The sequence below is a fragment of the Coloeus monedula genome (assembly GCF_965178545.1).
Source record: "Coloeus monedula genome assembly, chromosome: 11".
NCBI classification, from domain to species: Eukaryota; Metazoa; Chordata; class Aves; order Passeriformes; family Corvidae; genus Coloeus; species Coloeus monedula.
Genome location: NC_138791.1, coordinates 6,566,476 through 6,590,638, shown reverse-complemented (window position 1 = coordinate 6,590,638; position 24,163 = coordinate 6,566,476). Strand labels below are relative to the sequence as shown.

At 43.9% G+C, this 24,163-nt stretch overlaps 1 protein-coding gene across 1 annotated transcript; it reads right to left on the bottom strand.

The window, feature by feature from the left end:
• Positions 1–29: 29 nt before the first annotated feature.
• RHOA (ras homolog family member A) lies at positions 30–23,643 on the bottom strand. Its single transcript, XM_082288611.1, has 5 exons — positions 23,515–23,643; positions 6,367–6,524; positions 3,523–3,643; positions 2,156–2,286; positions 30–1,297 (listed from the first exon to the last, which is right to left on the bottom strand). The coding sequence occupies exons 2-5, from the start codon at positions 6,520–6,522 to the stop codon at positions 1,124–1,126; spliced, it is 582 nt and encodes a 193-aa protein (XP_082144737.1). The 5' UTR covers positions 6,523–6,524; positions 23,515–23,643; the 3' UTR covers positions 30–1,123.
• Positions 23,644–24,163: the final 520 nt, after the last annotated feature.

The window sequence follows — 24,163 nt, the reverse complement described above, 5'->3', positions numbered from 1 at the left end:
ACCCAGAGTGAGGAATACAGACACCAGGATACAGGGAGCTTAGAAAACTGCCTTTATTCTATTAGTTCTTGGAAAAATGAAAATACAGAAAGAGTTTAGTTGGCTGCAGAACAGCAAGAAGTTCACAGGTTAGGAGTCTGATCACTACATGGTAACCAAACTTACACAAAAAGTTTCTTTCTTTTTTTTTTTAAAGTTTTGAAACTGGGTCCAGCAATGAATTTAAGGCAACTGAACAGTTCAGAAGCTTTGAGTGTGAGCAGGCTGTCTTTACTCATCCCTACAGCACGTCATGGAAAAAACTCCTCCTGGGTGTGCAGGCCACTCAAATCATTCAAATGGGTCAGACTCTTACAAATGAACAGGGGAAGAGGATCAGCTGCTTTCCATCGGACTTTATTTTCAAATACAGTTTCTTAAAAAACCCAGAACACCTTAACGCAGAGGTTACAAGTAACAGTATTAGGAAATCCAATTATACAAAAAATACTACATCTAAGCTGGGGTAAATAGATTTATTTTTGGTAACATACATTTAAACTGGCACTAATTACACAGTAACTAAAAGGTAACTAACATGAAACCACAGAACCCTCACTTTTCCTTAGCTGAATGGGACTTGGTCATTTCAGAGTGATCACATTTTCGAACTAATGTTTTACACCAAGCCATGAAAATCAGATCTTCCTAAATGTGATAGCACTGAAGCTACGCTCGATTCCATACAGCCATGTAACGGTTGTACTCAATTAGAATAGGACGTTAGTTATAAAGTAGTTACAGACCAATCCTCTGTGTTGACAGCTTTTTCTCTTTCTAGAGAGAAGAGAGAAGATAGAGAATTGTCTTCAATTAGCGCCTGGCATATCCTGTGAGTGCAGAAAAGGTTTGTTAGAGGAATGTTGAGGTTAACCTTGGGTGCACAGATGAATTTGATGCAGATTGTTATAAAAATCATGGTTGGCTTCTAAATACTGGTAGCAAGATGACTCGATTTTTAAATCTCTTAAGTAAATTATAGATAATGAAAAAGGCCAGTAATCATACACTAAGATTAATAAACAGCACTTCAAAATTACTCAAGTGCAGGGTGCTGCTTTGGCCATCTTCCTCTGGCCACGCTTTATAAGAGAAGGCACCCGGACTTTTTCTTGCCACGCCGGGCTTGCAAAGCAGCTCTAGTGGCCATTTCAAACACCTCCCTCACACCGTCTTTGGTCTTTGCCGAACACTCCATGTACCCGAATGCACCAATGCGGTTTGCCATATCCCGGCCTTCCTCGGGTTTGACAGGCTCCTGGAACAGCACAAAAGCAACAGGTGAGAACAGCCCAAACCCACACCGCTCTTCCCCTTCCCACCCAGCTTCCCAACAAATGCAAAGGAATTTCTGGATTAAGTGCATGTAATGAATTGGCCAGTTAAAAATGCAATGCCAGAGGACACGATCAGTTTTTTGGTATCTCTGAGCTTGAAAGCTGCAAGACTTTTTGAAACTTGAGCAAGTGATTGCTTATTTCTGATGAAATATTTATGCAATTCTTTGCTACCATTGCAAAAATCCTATGAACAAATCCCCAAGTCAATGCCTCAGTCTTTGTACAAAACCCCCCACTGTTTATGCTACAGGTGCAAAACTTCCGGGACAGAGCAGAGCATCTGCAGTCCCATAGCCAAGCTGGGGGTTTCAGGCTCAAGCAGAAAATGAAACCTGGTGATATGCTCAGGAATGAGCAACAGGACCTGTGGTTATTACCCCAGAACACCCACCAATGAAAGTGTTTGCTGTCACATCCTGAACACACCAAACAGAAAACAGCTCCGGAGTGTGTGCACTGATGTGCTCATGTCTCCTCATCAATTCCTTTGTACCTCAGGGATCCATCTCTCCAGCAGTGAGAGAAGCTGACTGTAAGTAACCCAATACAGCCATCTGCATGGCTGAGGATGCCCTTTTCTAGAACTAAACCGCCAAATATGAGAACCCCCACTCAGTTAAAGGCAATAGATACTCCCTGGTGTCTGCCATTGGTTAGTGTTGATCACACAGCCCACAGAAACCAGCAGCCAGCTGTGGGTGCCTATTTAATGCTCTGCTACAACCACCACACACTTCTGCCATTTATTGTAAGACTCTGAAGGGAACTGAACTTGCCTGCTTCATTTTGGCCAGCTCTCGTCTTGTGTGCTCGTCATTCCTCAGGTCCTTCTTGTTTCCTACCAAGATGATAGGCACGTTGGGGCAGAAATGCTTCACCTCTGGGGTCCACTTCTCTGGGATGTTTTCTGAAAAAAATAAATAGAGGCATAACTGTACAAAAACCCACTTCTGGGGAGAGTTTTATTTTAAAGCTTTTACACGCTGCCTGAGTCGTCACAGCTTGATAATCCATGCTGATGCCCTTTTCTCTACTCTTCAGAAGGAAGTAAATAGACCTGTTCTGGTGTTACCAAAAAAGGAAAGCCTGTCTGTGGTAATTTGAAGGCTGAAGGACATATAACATCTTGGCTTCTCTCAGCAGCTACCTGACAAGAGTTAGCATAAGGGACTTCGAAGAACAGCATACAGAATTCTGGAGTAGAAACTTATGGAATATTTTGCTTCAAGAGAAACATTTTATTTATCTCCAGAAGCTAGAGATGGGCACAACACTGAAGCCTAAGTTTTAGCCTCACTTGTTCTTATAAAGCAACACAAAACAACCCTCCTCAGCTCTCCCCTTACTGTAGCAGAAACATTCAACACATTAATTACAGATACACAGAAACAAAGGCTTGGGGTAAGTAATTTTCAATCTGCCATTTCTCCCTACATGCAGCAAATGAATTTGTTCTCATACACCAGAAACCTCCTCCTCACATCCCTACATGACTTTATTTTTTTAGTGAAAGGAGGACTTGAGGGCTTTTGAAAGCAAAACCTTGACAAATTCTATACAGCAGGAAGTGCTGAACAGCCTAAAACATCTGGCTGTGCTTTCATAAGCTCTTAGACATTTGAGATTCACCAGTGGATGTACCTGCAGGCTGCATATCCCCTTTTTATCTTCATGAAATTCCATTCAGCTTTTGAAGAGACATTCGCTATTATGTATTATGGCATATTTTCTTGCTTGAAAGAACAACTTAGACAAGGATTTTGAAGCCAGTTTTTGCACTACAGCCAAACCATCAATTCTGCAGCTGCACCTGGAGGGCTCAGGTGTGCTGGCCTCTAGATGCTGCACACCTGAAAAGCAGTTCACGGCTCCCAGGGGCCCTGGCACTCAGATACTGCTGAACAGGAAGGGAAGAGAGGCAAGAGAATTTTTACAATCTGGGCAAACACAGAGTGCTGCTGCAGCTCTCGTGATGCTCAGCGTTGCTGGAGAATTCCTTAATGTCTGAAAACTACACACTCAAACCAGCACCAATTCTGAAACTAGGAAAGCTCCCAAGGGAAAATATATTCTACAGTGCAACTTCCAAGGGGAATATATTGATACAGAGAAGTGGTTCTGACTCAGTTAGAGATCTACTTACCTAAACTATCAGGACTATCAATTGAAAAACACATAAGTATAACATCAGTATCTGGATAAGAAAGCGGTCTAAGTCGATCGTAGTCTTCCTGTCCTGCTGTATCCCACAAAGCCAACTCAACCTGAAAAATGAAGATAAGGAGTCAGTCAGATCACCAGGAAAGTTCTGATTCAGCAGCCAGAAACTCAACAGGAGTGAATAAAATATTTCAGTCAATACCACTCAAAAGGAGGAGACTACATGTTCTCCTGTGACAGGAGAACTATTAGGAATTTTACATTCTGTAACTCCAAAAATTAACTTATTGCTGCTTATGAGTATTTTCTTTATACCTATGACCACTGTCAATTCTCTAAAAGGACATAAAAGCTACCAGCAGAAAAGAAAGACAGAAGAATTGAAGGGAATCAGCTCCAAAGGGCTGGGAAACTCTCTGACAAGCATCCCAGAAACACCAGTTTTCACTGAAAGTGGACTAGATATATGCTTTTTAGGATTATGCACATTTTCAATGGGTTTATAGCTGGAACCTGTAGTGACTAAGAAAGGTCAAGATTGTTCTTATTTGTGCACAAATTTAACCAAACTGATTTGTGTGTAAAGCTTCTTGTTACTAAGAAGGAAGTAAAGTACTTAATGTTCTCGATATTTCTACTTTTGCTGGAGATAGGGGAGAACACCCCAATAAGATTGTTTAAAACTGTAGAAGGAACAGCCAACATTTAAAACAAAGAACTTTCAAAACTGTCATCAAGCTCTTTAGGTATACTCTTGCTTGAGATTCTCTGATGAGTCTGCCTTCACAATGGAGTGGGTTCCTTCTTCTTTAAACTCTTACATTCAAAAATCTCAGGAAAAAAGTCCACAGCAGCTCAGATAAAGACAGATGGGCAGAACTGGAACCCAAACACGAGCCTGCGTGTGCAATGCAACTGTTTAAATTGTGAAGAGACAAAGCCGTAAGTTGCACACATATACAAAAATAATCTTCTGTATTTCAGTCAGAAATACTCCTCCTCTCAGAGTCACCTCTGCAGTTGCAAATGTGAATTCTGTGGCAAATGTTCATATTTTTGAAGAGATGTCTGTTGATGGTTCTGTCACATGACACTGGAACCAGCACCTAGAAAACACATCTCCTACCGCATCTTTGTCTTTGTATGACTTCTGGACATTTCTGGTAATGCTTTTCTAGGAAGACAGAGGTAAGTGGCTGTCAAACAGAAGAGGCTTAAGTATGGCTCTCCTACAAACTTTTGTAATCAAATTTTCTGAAGACCAAGAGCTTGGGTAAAATATATCCTGTAGTTACAAAAATAAAATCAGCTGATACTGCTCAAGCTGCTCATGCTATTTTTCTTTGGGTACTGGCTGCATATAGCTGATAGGGCATGACTCCTTGTTCACTCATTCAGAGATGCAGAGATTCAGGCAGAAGGGAACGAGGAAGTTTGACTTGGTGACAAGAGAGAGAAATGGATATCATGCATATTTCAAACAATAGTCCTGAGAGTCTAAGATACAATCTAGAAACTGTAGAACCTGTTACTTGGGGAAAAAACATGTCCTAATATTAGCCTAAAAGTAAATTTTTTTTTAATGATTCACATTATGGGAGAGAAAAGCTCTTTTTAGACTCAAAAAGCATGAACTATCATTACAAATCCACAAATAACCCAACCCTGCAACAGCAGGAAATCAAATTTAACATCAAGTCCAAAACTAGCTCAAAACCCTCTTTTTCTCCAGTCAGGATTGAAAGTGAGCGATTTCAATCTATCAGTCACTGCACCTGAACTAGAATGGACTGAAAAATGTCCTGGCTGTACCTGAGCCCAGAGTAAAGGCAATGTCATAGCCAGGGACAAAACAGGGAAGTTGAGCACCCTCAGCACCAAAACCTCCCACATGCTTGACCTGCATTCCCATGGCAGAGTCAGCTCTGTGTGGTTACAGTACCCAAACAGACACAGGCCGTGGCTGTCTGACAGGGTTTGTAAATAGCTGAGCTTTCAGGGTGCAAAGTTCCTGATTTGTGTGCTTCTGCAGTATCCTGGAAAGTGACAATTTTGCACATCACCCAGCATGCTTCTGACAGAAGTGCAGAAGGCAACCTACCCAGGGATCAGCACCTACAGCTGCCCCTTGGAGCAGGTGTCTGGCACGTCTGGTAAACAAAAGGACTCAAGAGTCCCACTGATTAAAAACTGACTTTCAAACTTACTAAAATTAAAATGAAGTATTTTAATGATTAATTTACTGAAGTACAAACTAAAGATGAAGCTCAGTGAGCTGTGGCTACGCTTGGCTGTTAAGAACTGTGTTCCTTTAGACAAGCAGGACAGATGATGGTGATGTACACTACAAAAATCAACCCCCTTGATCAACCTGTCTGTCATCTGTTCTCAGAAGGATGCTGCATGTTGCCAGGAATGGGTATGAAAAAAAAAACCTCTCCAGGAATTAGTCTTTGTTAATTACAATACCCGGTCCCTATCAAAACAGGAACTCTGTTCCAAAGGCCAGTAGCCCCATGCCCTCAGCATATTTGCATTGCTCCACCCGCTCCCAGCTGCTGCAACATTCTACTTGGACTGACTGCATGGCTTTTAGAACCTCAGCTTGTGTAAGGTTAGAAGCACCTTTTAAACAGACACTGGATATGAGCACGCTCTAGCAAGGCCAGTATTTTTTTCCACATAAACATACCTAATATTTAAAAATATATTTACAACATAAGCACTAAGCACGTGTGCTAACCACATACTGAAGAAGTGTAGAGATTTCCATGCTATTCTGAACAAACACCAGCTCATTCTGGCTCTTAGAGAAGGGTTCACATACCTGCTTTCCATCCACTTCAATATCTGCTACATAATTTTCAAAGACAGTGGGAACATACACTTCAGGGAACTGGTCTTTGCTAAATACAATCAGCAGACAGGTCTTTCCACAGGCACCATCTCCCACTATAACCAGCTTTTTTCGAATGGCTGCCATAGCTGAAAAACAAAACGACAACTTGTTAATTCAACTGCTACAGCTTTTAACCGAGATGCTAATAATTAATAAACGCTTTTAAATTGACCTTTTAAACTGATTCTACATATCCATTGGAGAGACAGACATATCTGGACTTGGGTGAGTTCAGATTCCCATCCTTTTAAGAAAAAACACACCCCAGCACTAATCAACACACTGGTGAGCCCACTAGGTGCAAGAATAATAGAAAGGAGAGGAGATGGGCCTGGTTTAGCCCAGATTTATTGATCTGTTCTGAAGGCTGAGATAGGAGCACCCCGAGATAACGAGTAAATTAGCAGCACTGTCCCAGGGTACCCTCTCAGAAGTGTATTCCAGGTAATGGTATACAAGATGCTTCAATTTAAGGGCAGTAACATTTTCCTATCACATTGAGTTGTCTTAACAACAAAATGCCAGTCAGCTGGACCGAGGAGCACCAACAGAAGGACCTTAAGGTAACCAGTTGCTCAGATTACAACCACCATTCTGCAAAGGATTTTGGCAAGACACATCTCACTCCTCAATCCACTTTCCTGGGCATCACCACTACCAGGTTAATAGAGCCTGCTGTCAGTTTGCAGTAAGTAAAGGGGGTACTTAGAAGTGGAGACGCCCATGGTGCTCCTCACAGATCTCTGCTGAGCAATGTATTGATCTGTATCAGGACCACACAAATCCGTGACCTGCTCAAAAGCATCTCTCGACTCAAAAAGACAGTACAAAAGCTTGAAAAGGTTTAGGGAAAGCCTGGAGTCAGGGTGGGGCCGAAGGAGATGGTTGTTTTGGATCTGGCAAAGCAAACAAAACCAGCATTATATATGTGCCTGCTCTCTTCTTTCTTTTCTCCAGGCATTTATTTGTGACCAATGCAGGAACAAGCAAAAGATTTAGGGAGTGACCTGGCTACGAGGGAGTACAATGAGGACAGAACCATAACGACTTTCTTCTCCATAACATAAAGGCACTCCAGGGGAAGCCGCTTAGTCATCCCATGAAGCTTCCTGGAAATGGAGCAAACAGCAACACCACCACAATACCTATGACTGCATGACCAAAATACCACAGAGGGAGCACCCTGTGAGTTAATTTTTGCCATGACAAATCCAGAACAAAGTTCTACGAGGGTGACCAGGGCTGCTGGCAAGGGGAGAAGGCCTCAAAGAAGCACAGGAGAGATTTAAAGGACACAGCAAAAATATTTTATTCTTTTCACCTCTTCTCTTGCCTCATGAAATTAAGTAAAAAGGTAAAACTACCATCTAAAAGCAGACTTTGGTACTGTGAGGTGGTGAAGAAGCAGTGGATATTACAGAGAATCTGTACTTCTCCAGGTACAGAGAAGAACCACTTCAACCCACCAAGTAGCAAGGGTCAAGGACAGCCTTGTCAGACACCTCTGCTCAAGTGATCCAAGTCCATCTCCAAAGTGAGTTTCTTTAACCTTGTAAATATGTATGTACACAAGTTAAAAGTTATTTATCATAGGGACTTGGGGTAATTTTTACATTTGTGGAAGGTTTTTAGTGATCCAAGCTGTATAGAAGTTTTCTTTCTATCGTTTTAGACGGTTTTGAATACTTTCTAGCAATGGTAGTACTTGAATTTTACAGAACTGGTAATGATCTGTCCTCTGCACCAAGTCAAGATCAACTACTTGTTACTTCTATTTAATGTCAGCTTTGGCTAATCTGCCCTTCAAGTCCTACAAAACCTCTGAAGTCATCTACTCTTGTGCTCCACAATACTTACTATGAGAAAACTTCCCTTAATGTCTACCCTCACCCTTCTTTGATGTAATATAAGCCCCTTACTGTTTATGCTGTTTGTTGTGGCCATAAGGAAATGGATTATTCCCTTTCCCCAGCGCAGTTGAGAATATATGCCTTCATTTAGTTTTCAGGCAAAACAATGCCAGTTTATTCAAGCCTTCTCTGTAAATCATATTTCCTACATTTTCCCATTGCTCCCTTCTGGGCAGAGTCCAATTGGCACAAATTTACGAAAACCTGGAGCCCAAAAGCTGAATCCAGTATTTCTCCTAGGGCTCTATGAACAGTGCCCAAAGCTGAAGGATTAATTTCATTGATCTTCTGGGATACCCTGCTGCTTAAACACCAGTCTGGAATTGTGTGTCTTTTTCTTTCTTCTTCCCCTCCCCAGAACACAACACTGTTGATACAGTCAGCTTTTAATTCCTGATAGTTCACAGCTTTTTTTTCATTCTGATGGCTGTACAGTGAGTAGTTCTCTCTTCACACAGCTGAACATCCATTGCCAGGCTTTTATTTATCCTTACACTGACTGATGTTTTATTCTACCTTCAGGTTCTAGCTCTGCCCTCCAGCTTAATCACAGTCTGTCAGATGCAAGTTTAATAGTAATGATTCTCAGATAATTATCTAGGCCATTGATGAAACTGCCCTGGAGACACAGTGGGCGGGCTGACGGAATGGGATAATCTGTCCTTCCTTGCTATCCTCCCTCCTTCTCCCTTCTGTGCTAGTGGCTGGGACTGGCCCAGCCTTGAGTTACCTGCAACAGCACCCAGGGTAGGTGACCTTTGGGCATCACCTACGGATAACTGTATTTTTCAATGGATTATCAGATCAACTCTTCCTTTATCTTCCTCTAAATACTTCCATCTCTCAGATTATTTTTTAAGTGTTCCTTGACAGTTGAACTTTATGCTTTGGCCCTCTGCACACCTATGTCTAAGGTCTACAAAGAAACAACAATTGTGTAAAAAAACCTCCAAAGACATCATTTAATGTAGACCTTTCTACAAATCCTTCCCTAAAAAAGCTTGAAAATTTTATGGATGTGTATAAAAATTATTTCTGGAGCTTTATTTAATCTCCTCAGTATCTTTTTCCTGAGAAAAGCCCATCATGAAACTCTCTGCCTGAATGCTTCCTGAGATGTGTTGACATTATTTGGACCCAAGATGCCCTTCAGCAGCGTGTGCTCAACCACTTCCTTCCCACTGCTCAGGACCTGCCCCAGGAGGCTCTCCTGCTCAGAGTTCTGTGCAGGACAGTCACCAGGACATATCAAACCTGCTGAACTGTCCCTTCCATCTAGTACACTGAAAACCTAGGTAATTACAATTCCCTCATCACCAGCTTCTAGAGGATCCTTCTGGACTGTCACAAAAAGCATCAACCACATGATCATTTTTTTGGATGGATATGAGGACCCATGGCATCCTCATATTTTTTACTTTAGTTTCACCTTTTGCAGCATTACCGCAGAACCAATTCCTTCTAGAACAAGCGTGTTGTACAAAACTCAATTCAGGATGCAAAGATCACCACTTAAAATCTCCAATTTTCAGAAGCAGCCCAGATTATAAACGCTGGGTAGATATAGACGCCTCAGGATGTCAGCTCTGATCATTAGATAAGACGCCTCCATCCACCTCGGAAGAAAGTTACCAAACATCACAACCACTTCTTTCTACTTATCATTATCAAGGAACCACAGAATGGTTTGGATTGGAAGGGACCTTCAAGACCACATCCTTCCAACCCCCTGCCATGGGCAGGGACACCTTCCACTAGACCAGGTTGCTCAAAGCCTCATCCAGCTTTGAACACTTCCTAATTTAGGAATTCCCTGAATTTCCTAATTTAGAGGATTCCGTGTACAGATCAGCATCTTTCACCTAGTTATTTTTAGCTAAAATAAATACATTCCTCTCCAGTGGGCAGCTGTAAGGGGTTGTCAGGTCTGGCAAAGACCCAGAAAAGCAACATCTTGGTAGCACAATAGAGAAAAAATGGCTTGTTAGAATGGAGCTACATCTTAGTGGTGTGTGTCACAAGGACAACACTAACAGCATTCACAGCAGTCGGGTCTTTCTGCTGCATTCTGACATGCTCTGGTTTTCCTAAGTATTCTGAAACATGGAAATACATCAAATTTGTACCAGCAGTATGTGGGAATCAAAGCACTTTTCTGGCCTAAAGAGTTTCATTTAAGATGCACATTACACACAATTTAGTATTTGCTGCAGAACAGCTTTTCATCAGTGAGTACACGTCTACATTTAGAGCTAAAAAACCTCTATGAACTACTTGAGAGGGTATAACAAGCAGACCAAATCCAAGGACTACTACCTCACTGTAACTGAACACAAGCACTACACATTCATCCTTTTACACAGTGCATAGAGCAGGGAGAGTCCAATAAATCCAGAAAGCTGCTGGAACTGCATCACTGATGATGCATGCAGAACACTGAGCAAGAAACATTTTATCCCAATTAGTGTAGCAGAATGGCTGCAGTGATCTTCTAGGAGAATCTGTGCTGTCTTCTGCAGCAAGGCAACAGATCTGCAATTTTCCCCACTCTTAAACGAACCACCTTTGCATTTATAGGATTCTCAAAACCAGCTAGTCTGCTAGATTCAAAGTGGAAACTCTCACAACACGACTCGAGTGACTCATCCGAATGGAAGAGATTCAATTATGACATTTCCTCAGCCTAGGCCAGTGTCTTTCACAGGTATTACAGGGGCTTTAGACATCATTTACTCAATCCCACTAACATCACAGGAGGTTACAACACAAGGAGCTCCTGTTTGCAGTTGCCACCCTAATACCCTTGTTACAGGAGGCTGCTGTTTCTAAGTGCGGTGACGCTCCAAGGCTCCAGGCCCTGCTTGTTAAGGGAATCCACCAAATACTCCAGAAGAATTAGAAATGGGGAAAATATTTTTTCCCGTGTTTTAAACATACTCCCCCCAAGTATTACTGTTTACTGCAAGGGAATTTGCCTCTTCAGCATGCTATTTATTTTTCCAGGGAACAAGTTTTCCAGTGCCTCCTCTCCTGCAGGTCCCAAGGCCACACAGCATGAGTGAGGATTGTGGACACACTGTTGACATTCTGGAGTTGGACAGGCTGGCAACAAACATGCCAGGTTTGTCTGTCTCACTCTGGATCTCATCCTGGAGAAGGTAATTGATGGAAGAAACAGCCCTTTACCATCACAAAGGTATCACAACTATATTTAATTTCAATTACCAATTAACTACTAGTAACTTTAAGTTGCCTTCTATGCTATACAGGCAGCTCCTTTGCAAAATGCAGAATTTTGTAAAAAAAAAAAAATTCTGGATTATTGCATGTCAGCAAGAACTCAGCAGAAGCAGTTCAGAAGCAGTTCAGCATGCAGTAAGGATGCTGGGGGTGTGGGGGGGAACATCCTTTAAATACTTTCCCACCTCATCTTACTGAAGTCCTTAAAACCAAAATGTTGGAAGGTAAAGGTTTTGAAATCTTAGAAGGACTGCCTTGCTGCTGACTCCTCTAGACAGCACTGAAGCAGTTTGCTGCTGAGTGAATTACAGCCTGGCACTCTTCTCACTTGCTTCATTTCCCCCTCATTCAGTCAGCCCTGCCCTGGGCAGCAGAAGGAACAAGAGCCAGGCTAAAGGACCAGAAGAAGAAATCCTGCTCAAGTGTCCTCCAACCTGACCAGTGAGGCCCTGCCCTCTACCTACCACAGGGGAGAATTGACTTTGTCCCAGTCCCTCAACTGCCTCTGCCTCAGTACCTGCATTTACCCTTAAAACAGACTTTTGTTCAAGTCTGAGGGGGAGGAAGAAGAGTTTTCCCAAAGACTCCAGGGATGCAGAGGGGATGAGCAGGCTTTTCCCACAGTTGCCTTCTGGCCATCTAGCAAGGTCTGGCATCAAAAATGAGAACTAGCAGAGCAATTTGGAGTCTGATCAGCCTGGAAGCAAACAGGTCTGATTTTAGGGCAGCTGCATACAGCCAGTGAAGAAAGAGACTGAACACAGAGCATCTGAGTGGGTGAAGTGGTCCAAAGACTATGACCAGAGAATGGGGAGGGGTCAGGCAAACAGGCCAGGAGGAGAATGGCAGAAGGATGTAACCTCTAGAACAGAATCCAGGATTCCCACATCTCCCAACAGCAGGCAAGCATCTCAACCTCCTCCTCCACAAAAGTCCCAATGGAAAATGTCAGCAACTATACATTCTGTAATCCTTTTTCGCTGCTCACTTCTCATTAGTGAAAGCATATATAAACAATATCAGAAATACTGCAGCTTGCTGCTGAAATGCTAATCCTGCTACCTTAAATCAGCTTCCTTCAGCACATGTAAGCCAGTGTGTGCTATCATGCCATTTTTCCCCACATGACCAACACAGGATGGCCCTGCTCTTACACAGCAATAGCTGTGAAGTAAGAGAAATTATGACCCCAATTCACCTCTTGGAGAAGCTACAAACTGGGAGGCCAACAGCCTTGGAACTGAAAGAAAAGTAAGAAAAAAATTAAGGAAAAACGTGATTCAATCACATAAAGGAGACGGATACAACCCATGTTTCTGCTACAGAGTTCCTAAAGGATCCTGGAAGAAGTACATACCCCAAAACATGCTGCAAGTGACCACTTACTTATTATCTGAACTGATCTGTACAGCCACACTGACAGTAAAGCCAGACACACTGTGAGCTCAGAGTCATCTGCCTTCTTGACACCATAAATGACCTCAAATCAAGCATTATTGGGGTGGAAGCTCAGTTCAATTCCAAACCACCGAACTAAAAACACTAAAAACGTGAATGTGGTCATCTCTATCAAGGGGACAGTCAACACATTTCATTGTAATGATTGAGATCTTCTTAATTCTGTGCAAGTTTGCTTGTGGACACTTGCACTCATGCACCAAAAAGCCACATTATTTAAAGTGTTGCTAACAAGGCCTTTGAGAAATAGTTATATTTATATTCCTTACTGCAGCCAATACATAAAGCAGTTTGACAGTACTGCAAAATAGACCTATTTCTAACTTCAGCACTATGTGGGAGCAGTTGGTGAGAAAAAGCTATCTGCTGGGGTTTTTTGGGAGGGTTACATATGAAATCTAACACTTGAAAAAAGTTCCAAAGCTGGAAAAGCATAGGGCAGGCTACTGATGTTGCACATTAAATTTAATCCACAGAGAAAATGGAAATTTTCTGTTGCAAGACTGAAGTACAATTGAAAAACTGACACAGAATGTCAGCATAGTATCCAACGGGATTAAACACTGAACACAGGTCCTTTGGGAAGGTCTTTCGACAGGGCAAGCTGTGTGTTCAGCTTTCTGATAACAGTTCATTCAGTCTGTGTCAACCAGGCTCAAGTCTGGCATGTTTTACTAGTTTGGAAAAAGTGCCTTGCAAACAGAGCTGTACATTTCCAGAGCCAGCTTTAAATCAGGGGCAGCGTAGCTGTGTTCACCCCCAGCTAATAAACCTCCCCAGGTCTCAGCTAACTCCACAAATAACCAGCTCAAGCCTCTTTGTACCACATCACCAGAACTGGGAACAGGGTCAGCTTAACTGCATCAGGTCTTAGCAACATTGGTTGCCAGCCCCAGTGAACCCTTAATGACTGATGAATTTTTTACAGTCATTAAGAGTTATCCAAAAGTACACAATAGGTGTTTAATAGGCATGGGCATACAGTGCATCTTCGTTAAGGACACAGTGTGTTGTTTATGCTGTCTCTGCAATGGCTGTGATGGGGCAGAAGATTCCTCATGCAGTGTAAAGCCTGCCAGTGCAATGTTTTGGAGGAAACCTGAATCAGCCGTCAGCACTAGATCTGTGTTGAGTGTCATGCGGACACAGTATGTCTAATCCGAGATATCACGTGAAGTCTCAAAGTAGGATTCATCCTATCAAATTACAGTCTTTGCCCTTGCTTTCCTCTTCAGGAAAAATCCGGTATGACAACACACAATTCATCTTCCTCTCAGAGAAGAAAATTGTTTTGGATTCTAATAAATTTGCTTGATTTTTAACCACCGCAGGAAAGAGCAAAACACAAAACACTGCTCTCCTTCCCTGTACAGAGCACCTGCCCATGCCTTTACAGGAATGATGCCTCAGCACTGCCAAGTGCTCCCAGGAACACATAAACTATCTTTTGTTAAAACACCCAAACCATGACCTGTGCAACCCTCTACACACAGCACTGTGTCCCACAAGCAGCTCCAATACAGACACTGACCACTGGACCAACTTGTTCCTGCACCTAAACTTACACCTAGAGACTCACAGACCACCTGTAACTACAGGTCTACACACACGGAAATAGGTACATTGACTTAGGAGTTGGGTCTCTCCACCTTAGGGCCTGGCATTCTGGATAAGCTCAGGACTGGGGATTCTTGTGCTAAGGGAGAAGAGGAAAAATTAACAAGAAGCTTCCCCCTGCAAGCTTGCCAGCCTTCAGCTCAGGAGCTCCCTAGGTCAGATGTGGTTCCCATGAATTTGGTAACCTCAAATAGATTTCTCCTCCATGAGCTTGTCCAGACTCCCTTTGAACCCATGTAAACTTCCAGCACACACAACATCCTGTTGGAGGGAGTTCCCACAATTTAATTACACATTGTGTAAAGCCACTTCCTTCAAATTCAAGATTGTCCCTATTAGTTTCTTTTACTGCCTCCTAACTCCGAAATGGAAAGGGAGTGAACAATTTGCTTCTACTCACCCTTTTCCTGCTCCTCACTAACAACCTTTCCAGACTGAAGCATCCTAACACAGAGCTGGTTGGTTGTTTTTTTTTAAATTACCTCTACACCTTTGACAGTAGTGACTGTCTATTCCTGGCATAAGGAGTAACAAAGTAGTAGAGGTGTCACAGCGAAGTGCGTCAGGCAGGAGGGCCCTTGAGAGCCCAGCAGCACAGCACTGTGTACCTTTCCATCCCATATTGTCCATCACAGCTCCAAATGCCCCAGGGCTGCTGCAGCACAGCTCTACGAGCAGGAGCCTTAAATCCATCCACACAGTATCAGAGAACCACACCCTTAGCTGCGTTTCAAGTGCAAACAAGCCACAGCTTGGTCATTCCCCAGTAGTTTTCACCCCGTGCATTAACTCAAGTGCAGACCATCTTGACTTTAAAATAGGAATAACAGAGAATCCCATACCATGCTCCTCACTCCAGCAGTCAGTTACATTTTCTGCATTATGATGAGGTTTTTCTTGTCACTTCCTCACTTCTTCAGCCTCTGAAAACTTCCCATTGCTGGCATTTCGCATTTCTTCCAGGTGACTGCTAAGAAACAGCCCAAGAGTCCAACTCCTTCAACTCACTACACACAGACTCACTTGAGCCTCTACTTGCCTTTTACAGCTACCCTCTTTCTACTAAATTTAATATGAACCATATTGATTTTGTTCTGGCTTAGTTTCTCACTGAAAATGACATGCAATTACTGTCAAGTGCTAACTGAAGGCTAAGATGAACACTTGCACTTAAGAATCAAACTAAAACAATTAACACCACTTGTTTCTATATCCCTCAGTCCAGGCTGAGTGACACTGCCTTAATTCCTTCCTGAACGCTTTGTTACTTATTCCATTATTGTACCTGGGATTGATGTCTTAGTCTGATGGGATTATAATCATTAAGAGTGTCCTACTTCTCTTCATTATTACTGCATATTAGCAGTCTTTCAAACTCAAACTGCTGCACTACGTAAAGAGCTTTCTGGAAAAAAAATTACATAAACCCTTTCCATTTTCAGGCCAGAGATCTTCAGAGCTAAGATATGTATCAAAACAGAGGTGTCAATTACCAAGTCTGGGCAGATTAGGTGTGCAATATCATTAAACTTTTTTTTTTTTAACTTAATGAGATAATCAAAATACCTGATTACACAGAAGGTCCCTATGTATAGATAAATAACTGCCAAAAGATAGGAAACCAGGCAGAAGGAAATGCTCAGCGCTCTCAGAAAAACACCCGTGGAACCTGCACAGCTCAACGTTCATAAATGACCCGAAAAAGCGAAGAAAAATAGCTATACAACAAAATTTACTGATGATGTCAAGATGTAGAGGTAATAAAGGCAAGGGCTAACTGTGATGGATTTCAGAACTTTAACAGACTCTGTGCCTTGGCAATAAAATTTGAAAGAGAGAAATGTGAAGTGATATGCAACGTAAAAACCAGATTCCACTTCCTATATGAAATGATGGACTGGGAGCTGATCACTGCCACTCAAGGACAGTATTTAAAGGTTATATAGTTAATTCCTTTAAAATACCAGCACAATACTCCGAAGTGCTACAATTTTAAAGATTCCAATATTAAGAACTAGGGGAAAAGGAACAAACCAGAAACCATTACGACGATGTCGGAATCCATCGTATGACTGCATCTTCTGATGTGTGCAGCTGTGATCCTCCCCATGTCAAAAGGCTATAAATGAACTGGAAATGACTCAGAGCAGGGTACATGGATGATTAAACTACACAACAGTGACCACATGAGGAACAACTATAGGAGAACTGGAAAAAGGACTGTCTGGAAGAGACGCAACCACAGAAGAAAATAACTGGATGCTTCTCTCAGACCCTAAGGAGAGGTGAGCAAAGCTGGGGCCTGAAACAAGGACAAGCGTACAGGGGATGAGCCAGCTTGAGAGCAAAGGCAGGCAGGCCTCTCAGCAGGACACATGGCAAGGCCTCACCATATTTCAACTTTTTAGACCCATAATTTCACAGTCATTTGAGCTCCTTTTTCCTCCCAGTTACTTTACATGATTTTGAGCCTCTGTTTTCTATTTTCTATGTTCAGTTACTGCTTTTCTCTTATTTCATCTGTAAAGCTTTCCTGCACAGTTTTTTAAGAGTGAACAAAACAGATGCTTTCATTTCCTTTCCAAGCCAGGTTACTTAATTCACATTCAACACTTGGTAGGAGAAAAATACTGCAAAAGAAGGTTCCTGAAAGATCTTTTTAAAGCATGTTTAAGTCAAAATTTTTAAAAACTAAACCAGCAATATGTGTGAGCAAAACTCTGTCTTAACACTGTCATCATGCATCCTGTTTTGTTAACACCAAACTTAGCAGGGTGCTCCTGATCAACTACCTGCAAAGTTCACCCCTATACTGTTCACCTCCCTATTGCTATATAATTAGTAAATGAACACCATTTCAGAACCCAGGGAAGAAGACTAATTCGAGCATTTCTCCCTTGTCTTCCTCTACCATGACAAGTCCCTCTCCAAAGCTGAAGGCAAAGTTTGGATTTTGGGGGCAGAAAGCAGGATTTTGTCCTCAGGATCTGTGGCTGCCATTGCTGTCCTTGGCCCTCACGGAACACTCTTGTTTGTTTGCTCCCACTGACTACATCTTTGCTATCTGTAGGCACAACGACTTACGAGAGTACTTCTCTTATGCAATACCGAGTCCCAAGATTACTTTGCACAAAATGAGATTAGGGCTTAATATTGAGGTAATTATAGTAGATCTTTGGATTTCCATGCGTGTGTAATCTGCAAACCACTGTGCATTTGGGCCAGATTTTTCTTGGTGTCCTCTCTTCCCAGATACCTCCTGCATGTCAGATGGGATGTGGGGCACCTCACACTGAGCAAGGCAGGCTTCTGCTTGGGTGAGGTGGCTCTGTCTTCAGGCACTGGCAGTAAAGCACATATGGACAAGAAAAACTAACACTAACTTTTCCAGACAACCATCTTCTTGTATCCACAACTGACACTCACCTGTGCTCCTTCCTCCTCTCCTCCCACCAGAAAGTGCACTGCTTCAGATCAAACACCAAGCAAGCCCAACACTGCCTGACACATGCAGGTGTCTCGGAGTAAAAGAAGGAGCAAATGCATTGACACCTCTGCAAGTGTATTTTCTCAGTTGCCAGCTTGGGAGTAATTATTTTTTTTTCATTCTTTGTGCCCAACAGCTCACTTGACAGTGTTCTCTCCTGTGATTTCATCTGTTTGGTTATGAAGCCACATAAATCGTTGTCATTCAAAGCACTCTGTGGTGCTGCATTCTGCGGTCTCAGTGCAGACTGAGGGAGAGGCACCATCACTTTTGATCTAGACCAGACTGTGCTTGGTCATGTCTTTGCCAAGAGAAAGAGTTCAAATCTTTTTAAGCACCCCTTGTATGGAATCCATTCCTTATCTCTGATCACTCTTTTCAGCCTCATCTTTGCTTTTCCAGTTGCAATGTATCTCAAAGCACATCTTTCTTTGTGCCAACCCACTGTAAACAGTGTGTTGAGGACTAAAGAGCCATGATGCTATTCCTCTGTTTTCCTTTTTTTATCCCTTTCCCAAAGCCCCTCATACAAACTCGTATGATCACTGTTGAACACTAAACTTCCATTTTCACTGAATTATGGCAAGCTTCCTTTTAAGTGGCAATAATTAACTTTAACACCATCAGTGCATAAACAAAGATTACCCCCTTCTTTGTATTTATCTGGAACAAATTTCATTTGGCATTTTGCTGCCTGTAATTCAGTGTCAGAAGGACAAGCTGCAATTCTTCCTAATCAGCTCTTGTCTTTTCTTCCCTTCCTCCTTAACACCTTTCTCACCAGATCATTTATGAATATGCTGAACAGTAGAGGTATAACAGAGATCCCTCTTCTTCTCTTGTCCCAAACTTCCCTTCTCTGTGCTTCTCAAGTCATTCAAAACCTCCAGCAGATATGAGCTGCACCATTTCCTCTGCAAAAGCCACACTGGCTTTCTGCCACTCTAAGTTGTTAGTCCAGCTGGTTAGCTTTTTTTTGTCTTTTATTTTTTAAAAAGGCACTGAACTGTGATATCCTGCTGAACTATCTTTAAGAACTGCTACCATGTAAATCCTCTTCTATTTCTCTGGCTTCAAGATATCGAGAAGTTACACAGCGTAATTAGTAATGTGGTCATTTCAGGCCCAAATTTCCTTTGGAACCCCTGGGCAAGCACCATCTGGTCTTGGCACCTCGTAACTCTATTTATCACTTTGCTCTATAAATTACTTTGCTGACAATTCAAGCAGAGACAAATCTTCCAATGAGTCCTGTTCTCAATAAAGAGAATATCTGGCACAGGGACCCTCTTTGGACTCCTGGACTCCTCCATGGGAAACAGGAATGCACATAAGTCATCTAACTTTCTACTCATGGCTTCATCACCAAATATTTCTTTCACTTCTTCATCTATTGGCTCTCCAAAATCCAGCACCTTTCTTGTTTCTGATGAACTTGGAAATTTTTTTTTCTTGCTATTAGTATGATGTTTCTCAGAGCCTCTCGGGCAGGTCCTTGTATTTTTCATTTAACTTGCCAGAGTTCACATTCTTATTTACTTTTCTGGTCAGCTTCATGACTTAAACTTTCTGAAAGGCTGTATTCTTATTTCTAATACTTTCTTTATCCCAAACTGCATGCTCATTCTCATCTGTCAACATTCCACAGTATAATTTAAAATCCTCCCAACAACATTTTCAATTTCAAGTGCAGAAGCCTAGTTCTGCTGTGGTTTACATGGAACCCAGCCTTTCCAAACAGCTCTTGGACTGAGGTTCAAAAAATGAGCCAATTCACTTGGTCAGCACCCAGTCAAGATCCCACTGTGAGACGGCCTTCTCACTTCCCACAATTTCAACAGAGCAGACAGGAGGTGAAGAACAAAGAGCTACCAGGTGTAAAATATAAGAAAAATGAAATGCTAGCAAAGAATGCAAACAGAGAGAACTGGTACTTGGACAGCTGCTAGTTCTTTCAAACCACTGACACATATAAAGACAACCTTCCTTACAACTGTGAAGGCGAGGAGGAGGAATCCCTTTGTACACATCCACACCAGCGACCTGCTCCAAATGTGACAGTTCAGGCCAGGTGAGACAGAACTATTTATGGTTGCAAAGCACTGCTAATTAACTGAGCAAGAGACTGAATTGAGCCCTGTTTCTGATTAAAAAACAACAATAAAAAAGCAAGCAGAAAACCCACAACTGTCAGAGCCTGAGGAAGCAAAACCTCATATTTGGTGTACTGCCCAATTTTACTGGGTATACTTGTAACTCTCCATCTGTTCCTTTTACAAGGGACCTTGGTCATGAAGGGTGGTCAGAGAAAGACAGCAAACTTTCTGATTAGTTTAATTAGATGATTCAGTTAGGATGGACTGGCTGTTAGTTGTGTGGATGGCAAATATCTTAATTAAAAGGTGGTCTATAGATATCTTAGTTCAACTTTGATAGTCTCAAATGTCCTTCCCAAATGAAGATATGGTGATAGGAAAAGGACAGAAAAGAGGATGGACAGGGCAGTGTCACTCTACCAACTCCAATTAGCTTTTGGTACTATATTCACAGTTCAGAATGAGTGGTAACAGAGATCCCATCAAGACCAGAAGGCACCCAGACACCAAACAGTAGTTACTGTAAAAGCAGCAGTAACTTAACCAGTGTACCACAGACAGTATTTTGGGATATTTTTGCTTATTTTTGAGATTAACTGAAAAGTAATAAGCAACTACCTCTTTCTATTTAGCTACCCACTATTTATAGCAGGAGAGGAATTACACCAAGAGACGAGAAGCAGAGGATTTTCACCATGCATTCAGGTGTGTGCAGGTGCTTAGCTGTACACTGGGAATGAAGGTCAGCTGTCATTTGGTGCATTTATTTTGCACTGCACTGTTCTGTATTACAGAGTTTCACCCCTATTATGTGTTTTACTAGGACAAGCTCATCGTGGATTAATTTAATATTTCAAGGGCACACTGGCTGTGCTTTATCAACATGCTAACTTCCTCAAACTCACCCATTACACTTCTCCTCCACGTTAGTTCAAACTGCATTTAAAGACACATTGTAAGGCAACACAGCAGAACATGAGAGAGATGAGATTTAGTATTAAAGGCAAAAGATGGTGTCCGAGTGGTGGCTTGGAAAGAACCTGAGGACACCACAGCAGCAAGGAATAAAATATGAGAGAAACCGAGAAGGTACAACTGGCTAATGAAAAGGCAGCCAAGGTCAGAAATGTCTAGGGCAGAGCAGACCACAGACATGGTGTGAAGAAGAGCCCACAGGATTCTGGGCAATGTAAATACATTGAGAGAAAAAGATTAAGTGTAAAAACCAGAAAAACCAAGAGTTACTGTAAGAAAAATGAGGAAAGATGATGATACTTCCAGGACCCCTCCAAAACGTTTCCATTTGGAATTTGCTTATCTGAAGAGCCATCACCAGTCCTACATCCTGGTGGCGGTTAAGATCATTTAGGATGTTTTTACTGTCAATTCCTGGCTCAGAGAACTCCCTGCCTCTGGCGCTCGGCTGCTGTGGCACTCGGCCAGAGCGTGAGCTTGGTGAACGAGGAGGGATAACATGAGAGCTGCTCAGCTGAGCTCTGCCGTGACAGAATTTATTTTGCCCCTTGTGTGAAGGTGCATTCATGTCTTGAAAAATTATTTGAAAAAACCCCATGTAGTCTAGTGTTAAATGATATACATCACCCATTCAAATTAATTTATGTCAAAGATTTATGGTGAATATGCTTTTAAACATTCCAGTGAACTAATTAAAGTGAAATAAGGCTAATGTTTTTCTTTTTTTAAACAAGCAGCCTCGGTCCAAATCAGTGCCAGAATTAGACTCTGTATATTTGAACGAGAAATGCCAGTGCTGTGTGGCTGGAGACCTGGGTAAGGCCAGAACAGGACAGGAGGAAAGCACACATGTACCAGAAGAGCCTTCAACAGAAAGCAAATATTCTCACAAACCATCTTTTCAGGGAGGGAAAGACTTCATATTTCCATACTGGGAAAAAATCGCCAAATAAAGCCATCAGAGAATCTATATTTTGGGTCACAAACAACATTTAGGGCACTTAAAATTAACTTTTGAGATTTCTGAGATAAAAAGATTGACAGAAGTTTGCTTCTAGGAGAAGTTCACCATTTCGAAGTCACACAGATGGCAGAATTGACACTTAGGCTAAGCTCTGGGGGGAAAAAAAAGCAACAACAAACTTAACATTCCCCAGGAAGGTCTTAGGGTTTAATTTTCTCCAAATCCTGTATCACACAGAGAAATGGTGGGTGGGAACCCCTGCTCATGAAGGCTTCCCTGCAACAAACAGGTGAACTGTACCAGGAGAGAAACAAAAGCTGGATATGAGGCAGCAACTAAAAACAAACAAACCCCCATTCCAGACACCTCTTAAAGGGATATCAAAGTAGTTGTAGTATCATTCGGCTGAGAACAATACTTCATCCTGAGTGTCCATAATAACTAACTCTGCAAACCTCTAGGAGAAGTTTTTGGGTCTTACTCTTAAAACCCAAACACAACTGAAGTAGTCTGGAGGTTCCTCTCGCCCTCAAAGGAATGGGTTTCCTGGCAGGAAAGGTTTATGCAGGGGGTAGTTTAACACCGGGCAGTTCTCAGCCCAGGTAAGGCTGTCGGGGCACAGGACTCCGGTCGTGTCAAACCACCCCCGGCGTTTCCCCGGCCTGCAGCAGCCGCCCCACCAAAAAAACACCGCCCAAACTTTCCAGTTTCGCCCCAAAGGCCGATTCCTCCCCAAGCTAAAAGTTCAGCGGCGCACAAACCCCTGGCAACCCCTCCGGACGCGCCCCGGCACGGCCCCGTGTGCCGCGGAGAGCCCGGGACGACCCCCGGCTGCGACCCCCGGTGCGGGCGGGGCGCGGCCCCGGCGGGGGTGACGTCACACAACAGGCTGCCACTCACCGGGGCACCCCCGGTGCCGCCCGTGTCACCGCGCGGGCCCTGGGGGCAGCGCCGCCTCCGCCTCCCTCCGCACCGCCCACGGCCGGGCGGCGGCACCGGGTCCCGGGCGGGGCGCGGGCGGCTCCCGCGGGGGAGCCCCGGGGCCGCGCCCCTTCCTCCCCTCCCCCGCTCCCGCGGCCCGGAAAAGGCTCCGTTACCGGCCCCGGGAACTCGCAGAGGGGCCGCCCCCCACCAGCCCTCCCCTATCGTGCGCGGCGGTGGCGGCGAGAGGCCCGGCCGGGCCCGGCCGCCCCCGCCCGCAGGCCGCGGACTCCCGGCGGGGGCGGGCGGGCCCCACCCGGCAACGGCGGCGGGAAGGGGGAAGGGAAGAAGAGAAGCCGGCGATCCGCCCCCCCGCGCCCCCCGATCGGTAGAGAGCCCCCCCGGTACCTGCGGCCTGCGCTGGTCCGGCTCCCGCCGCCTCCTGCTCCACAGGCCCGAGCGCGAGCGGCGGCGGCGGCGGAAACGGGCGGGGCGGGGCGGGCCGTGCGCGCTCCCAGCCCCGCGCGCGGCGCGCTCCTGAGCCGCCCCGCCCGGCCGCGCGCGGCCGCCCGCCCCGCGGCCAATCAGCGCGGCCGCGCGCGGGGGCTGCCGGGAAGGGCCGCTATAAAAGCGGCGGTGCTATTTACGCCGCGCGGGCTGGGAGCGGTGCGGCTGTGCTGTGGGGTTGGTGCTCGCGCCTCCTTTGGGGCGCTTTCTGCTGGCTCGGCCGGGAGCTGCCGGGCTCCCTGCGGCCCCATCAGTGCCTACCCCGTGGGGAGCTATCGATGCCGGGCACGGCCCCTCTGTACTAACTGGAGGAAATGTGGCTGTGGTGGGAACTTGGATCGTGATGTCCCACTTGCCTCTAGGCCGTTCAGTTCCTCCTTTCTTCTGGTAGTTATGCCTCGGGTCCTGTGCCTGGTTCTGGGCCCCTCAGTTCAGGAGGGGGCATTGCGGTGTTGGAATGGGTCCAGAGAGGGGCAGTGAAGCTAATGAAGGGTCTGGAGTGCAAGTCCTGTGAGGAGCAGCTGGAGAGTGTTTAGCCTGGAGAAAAGGA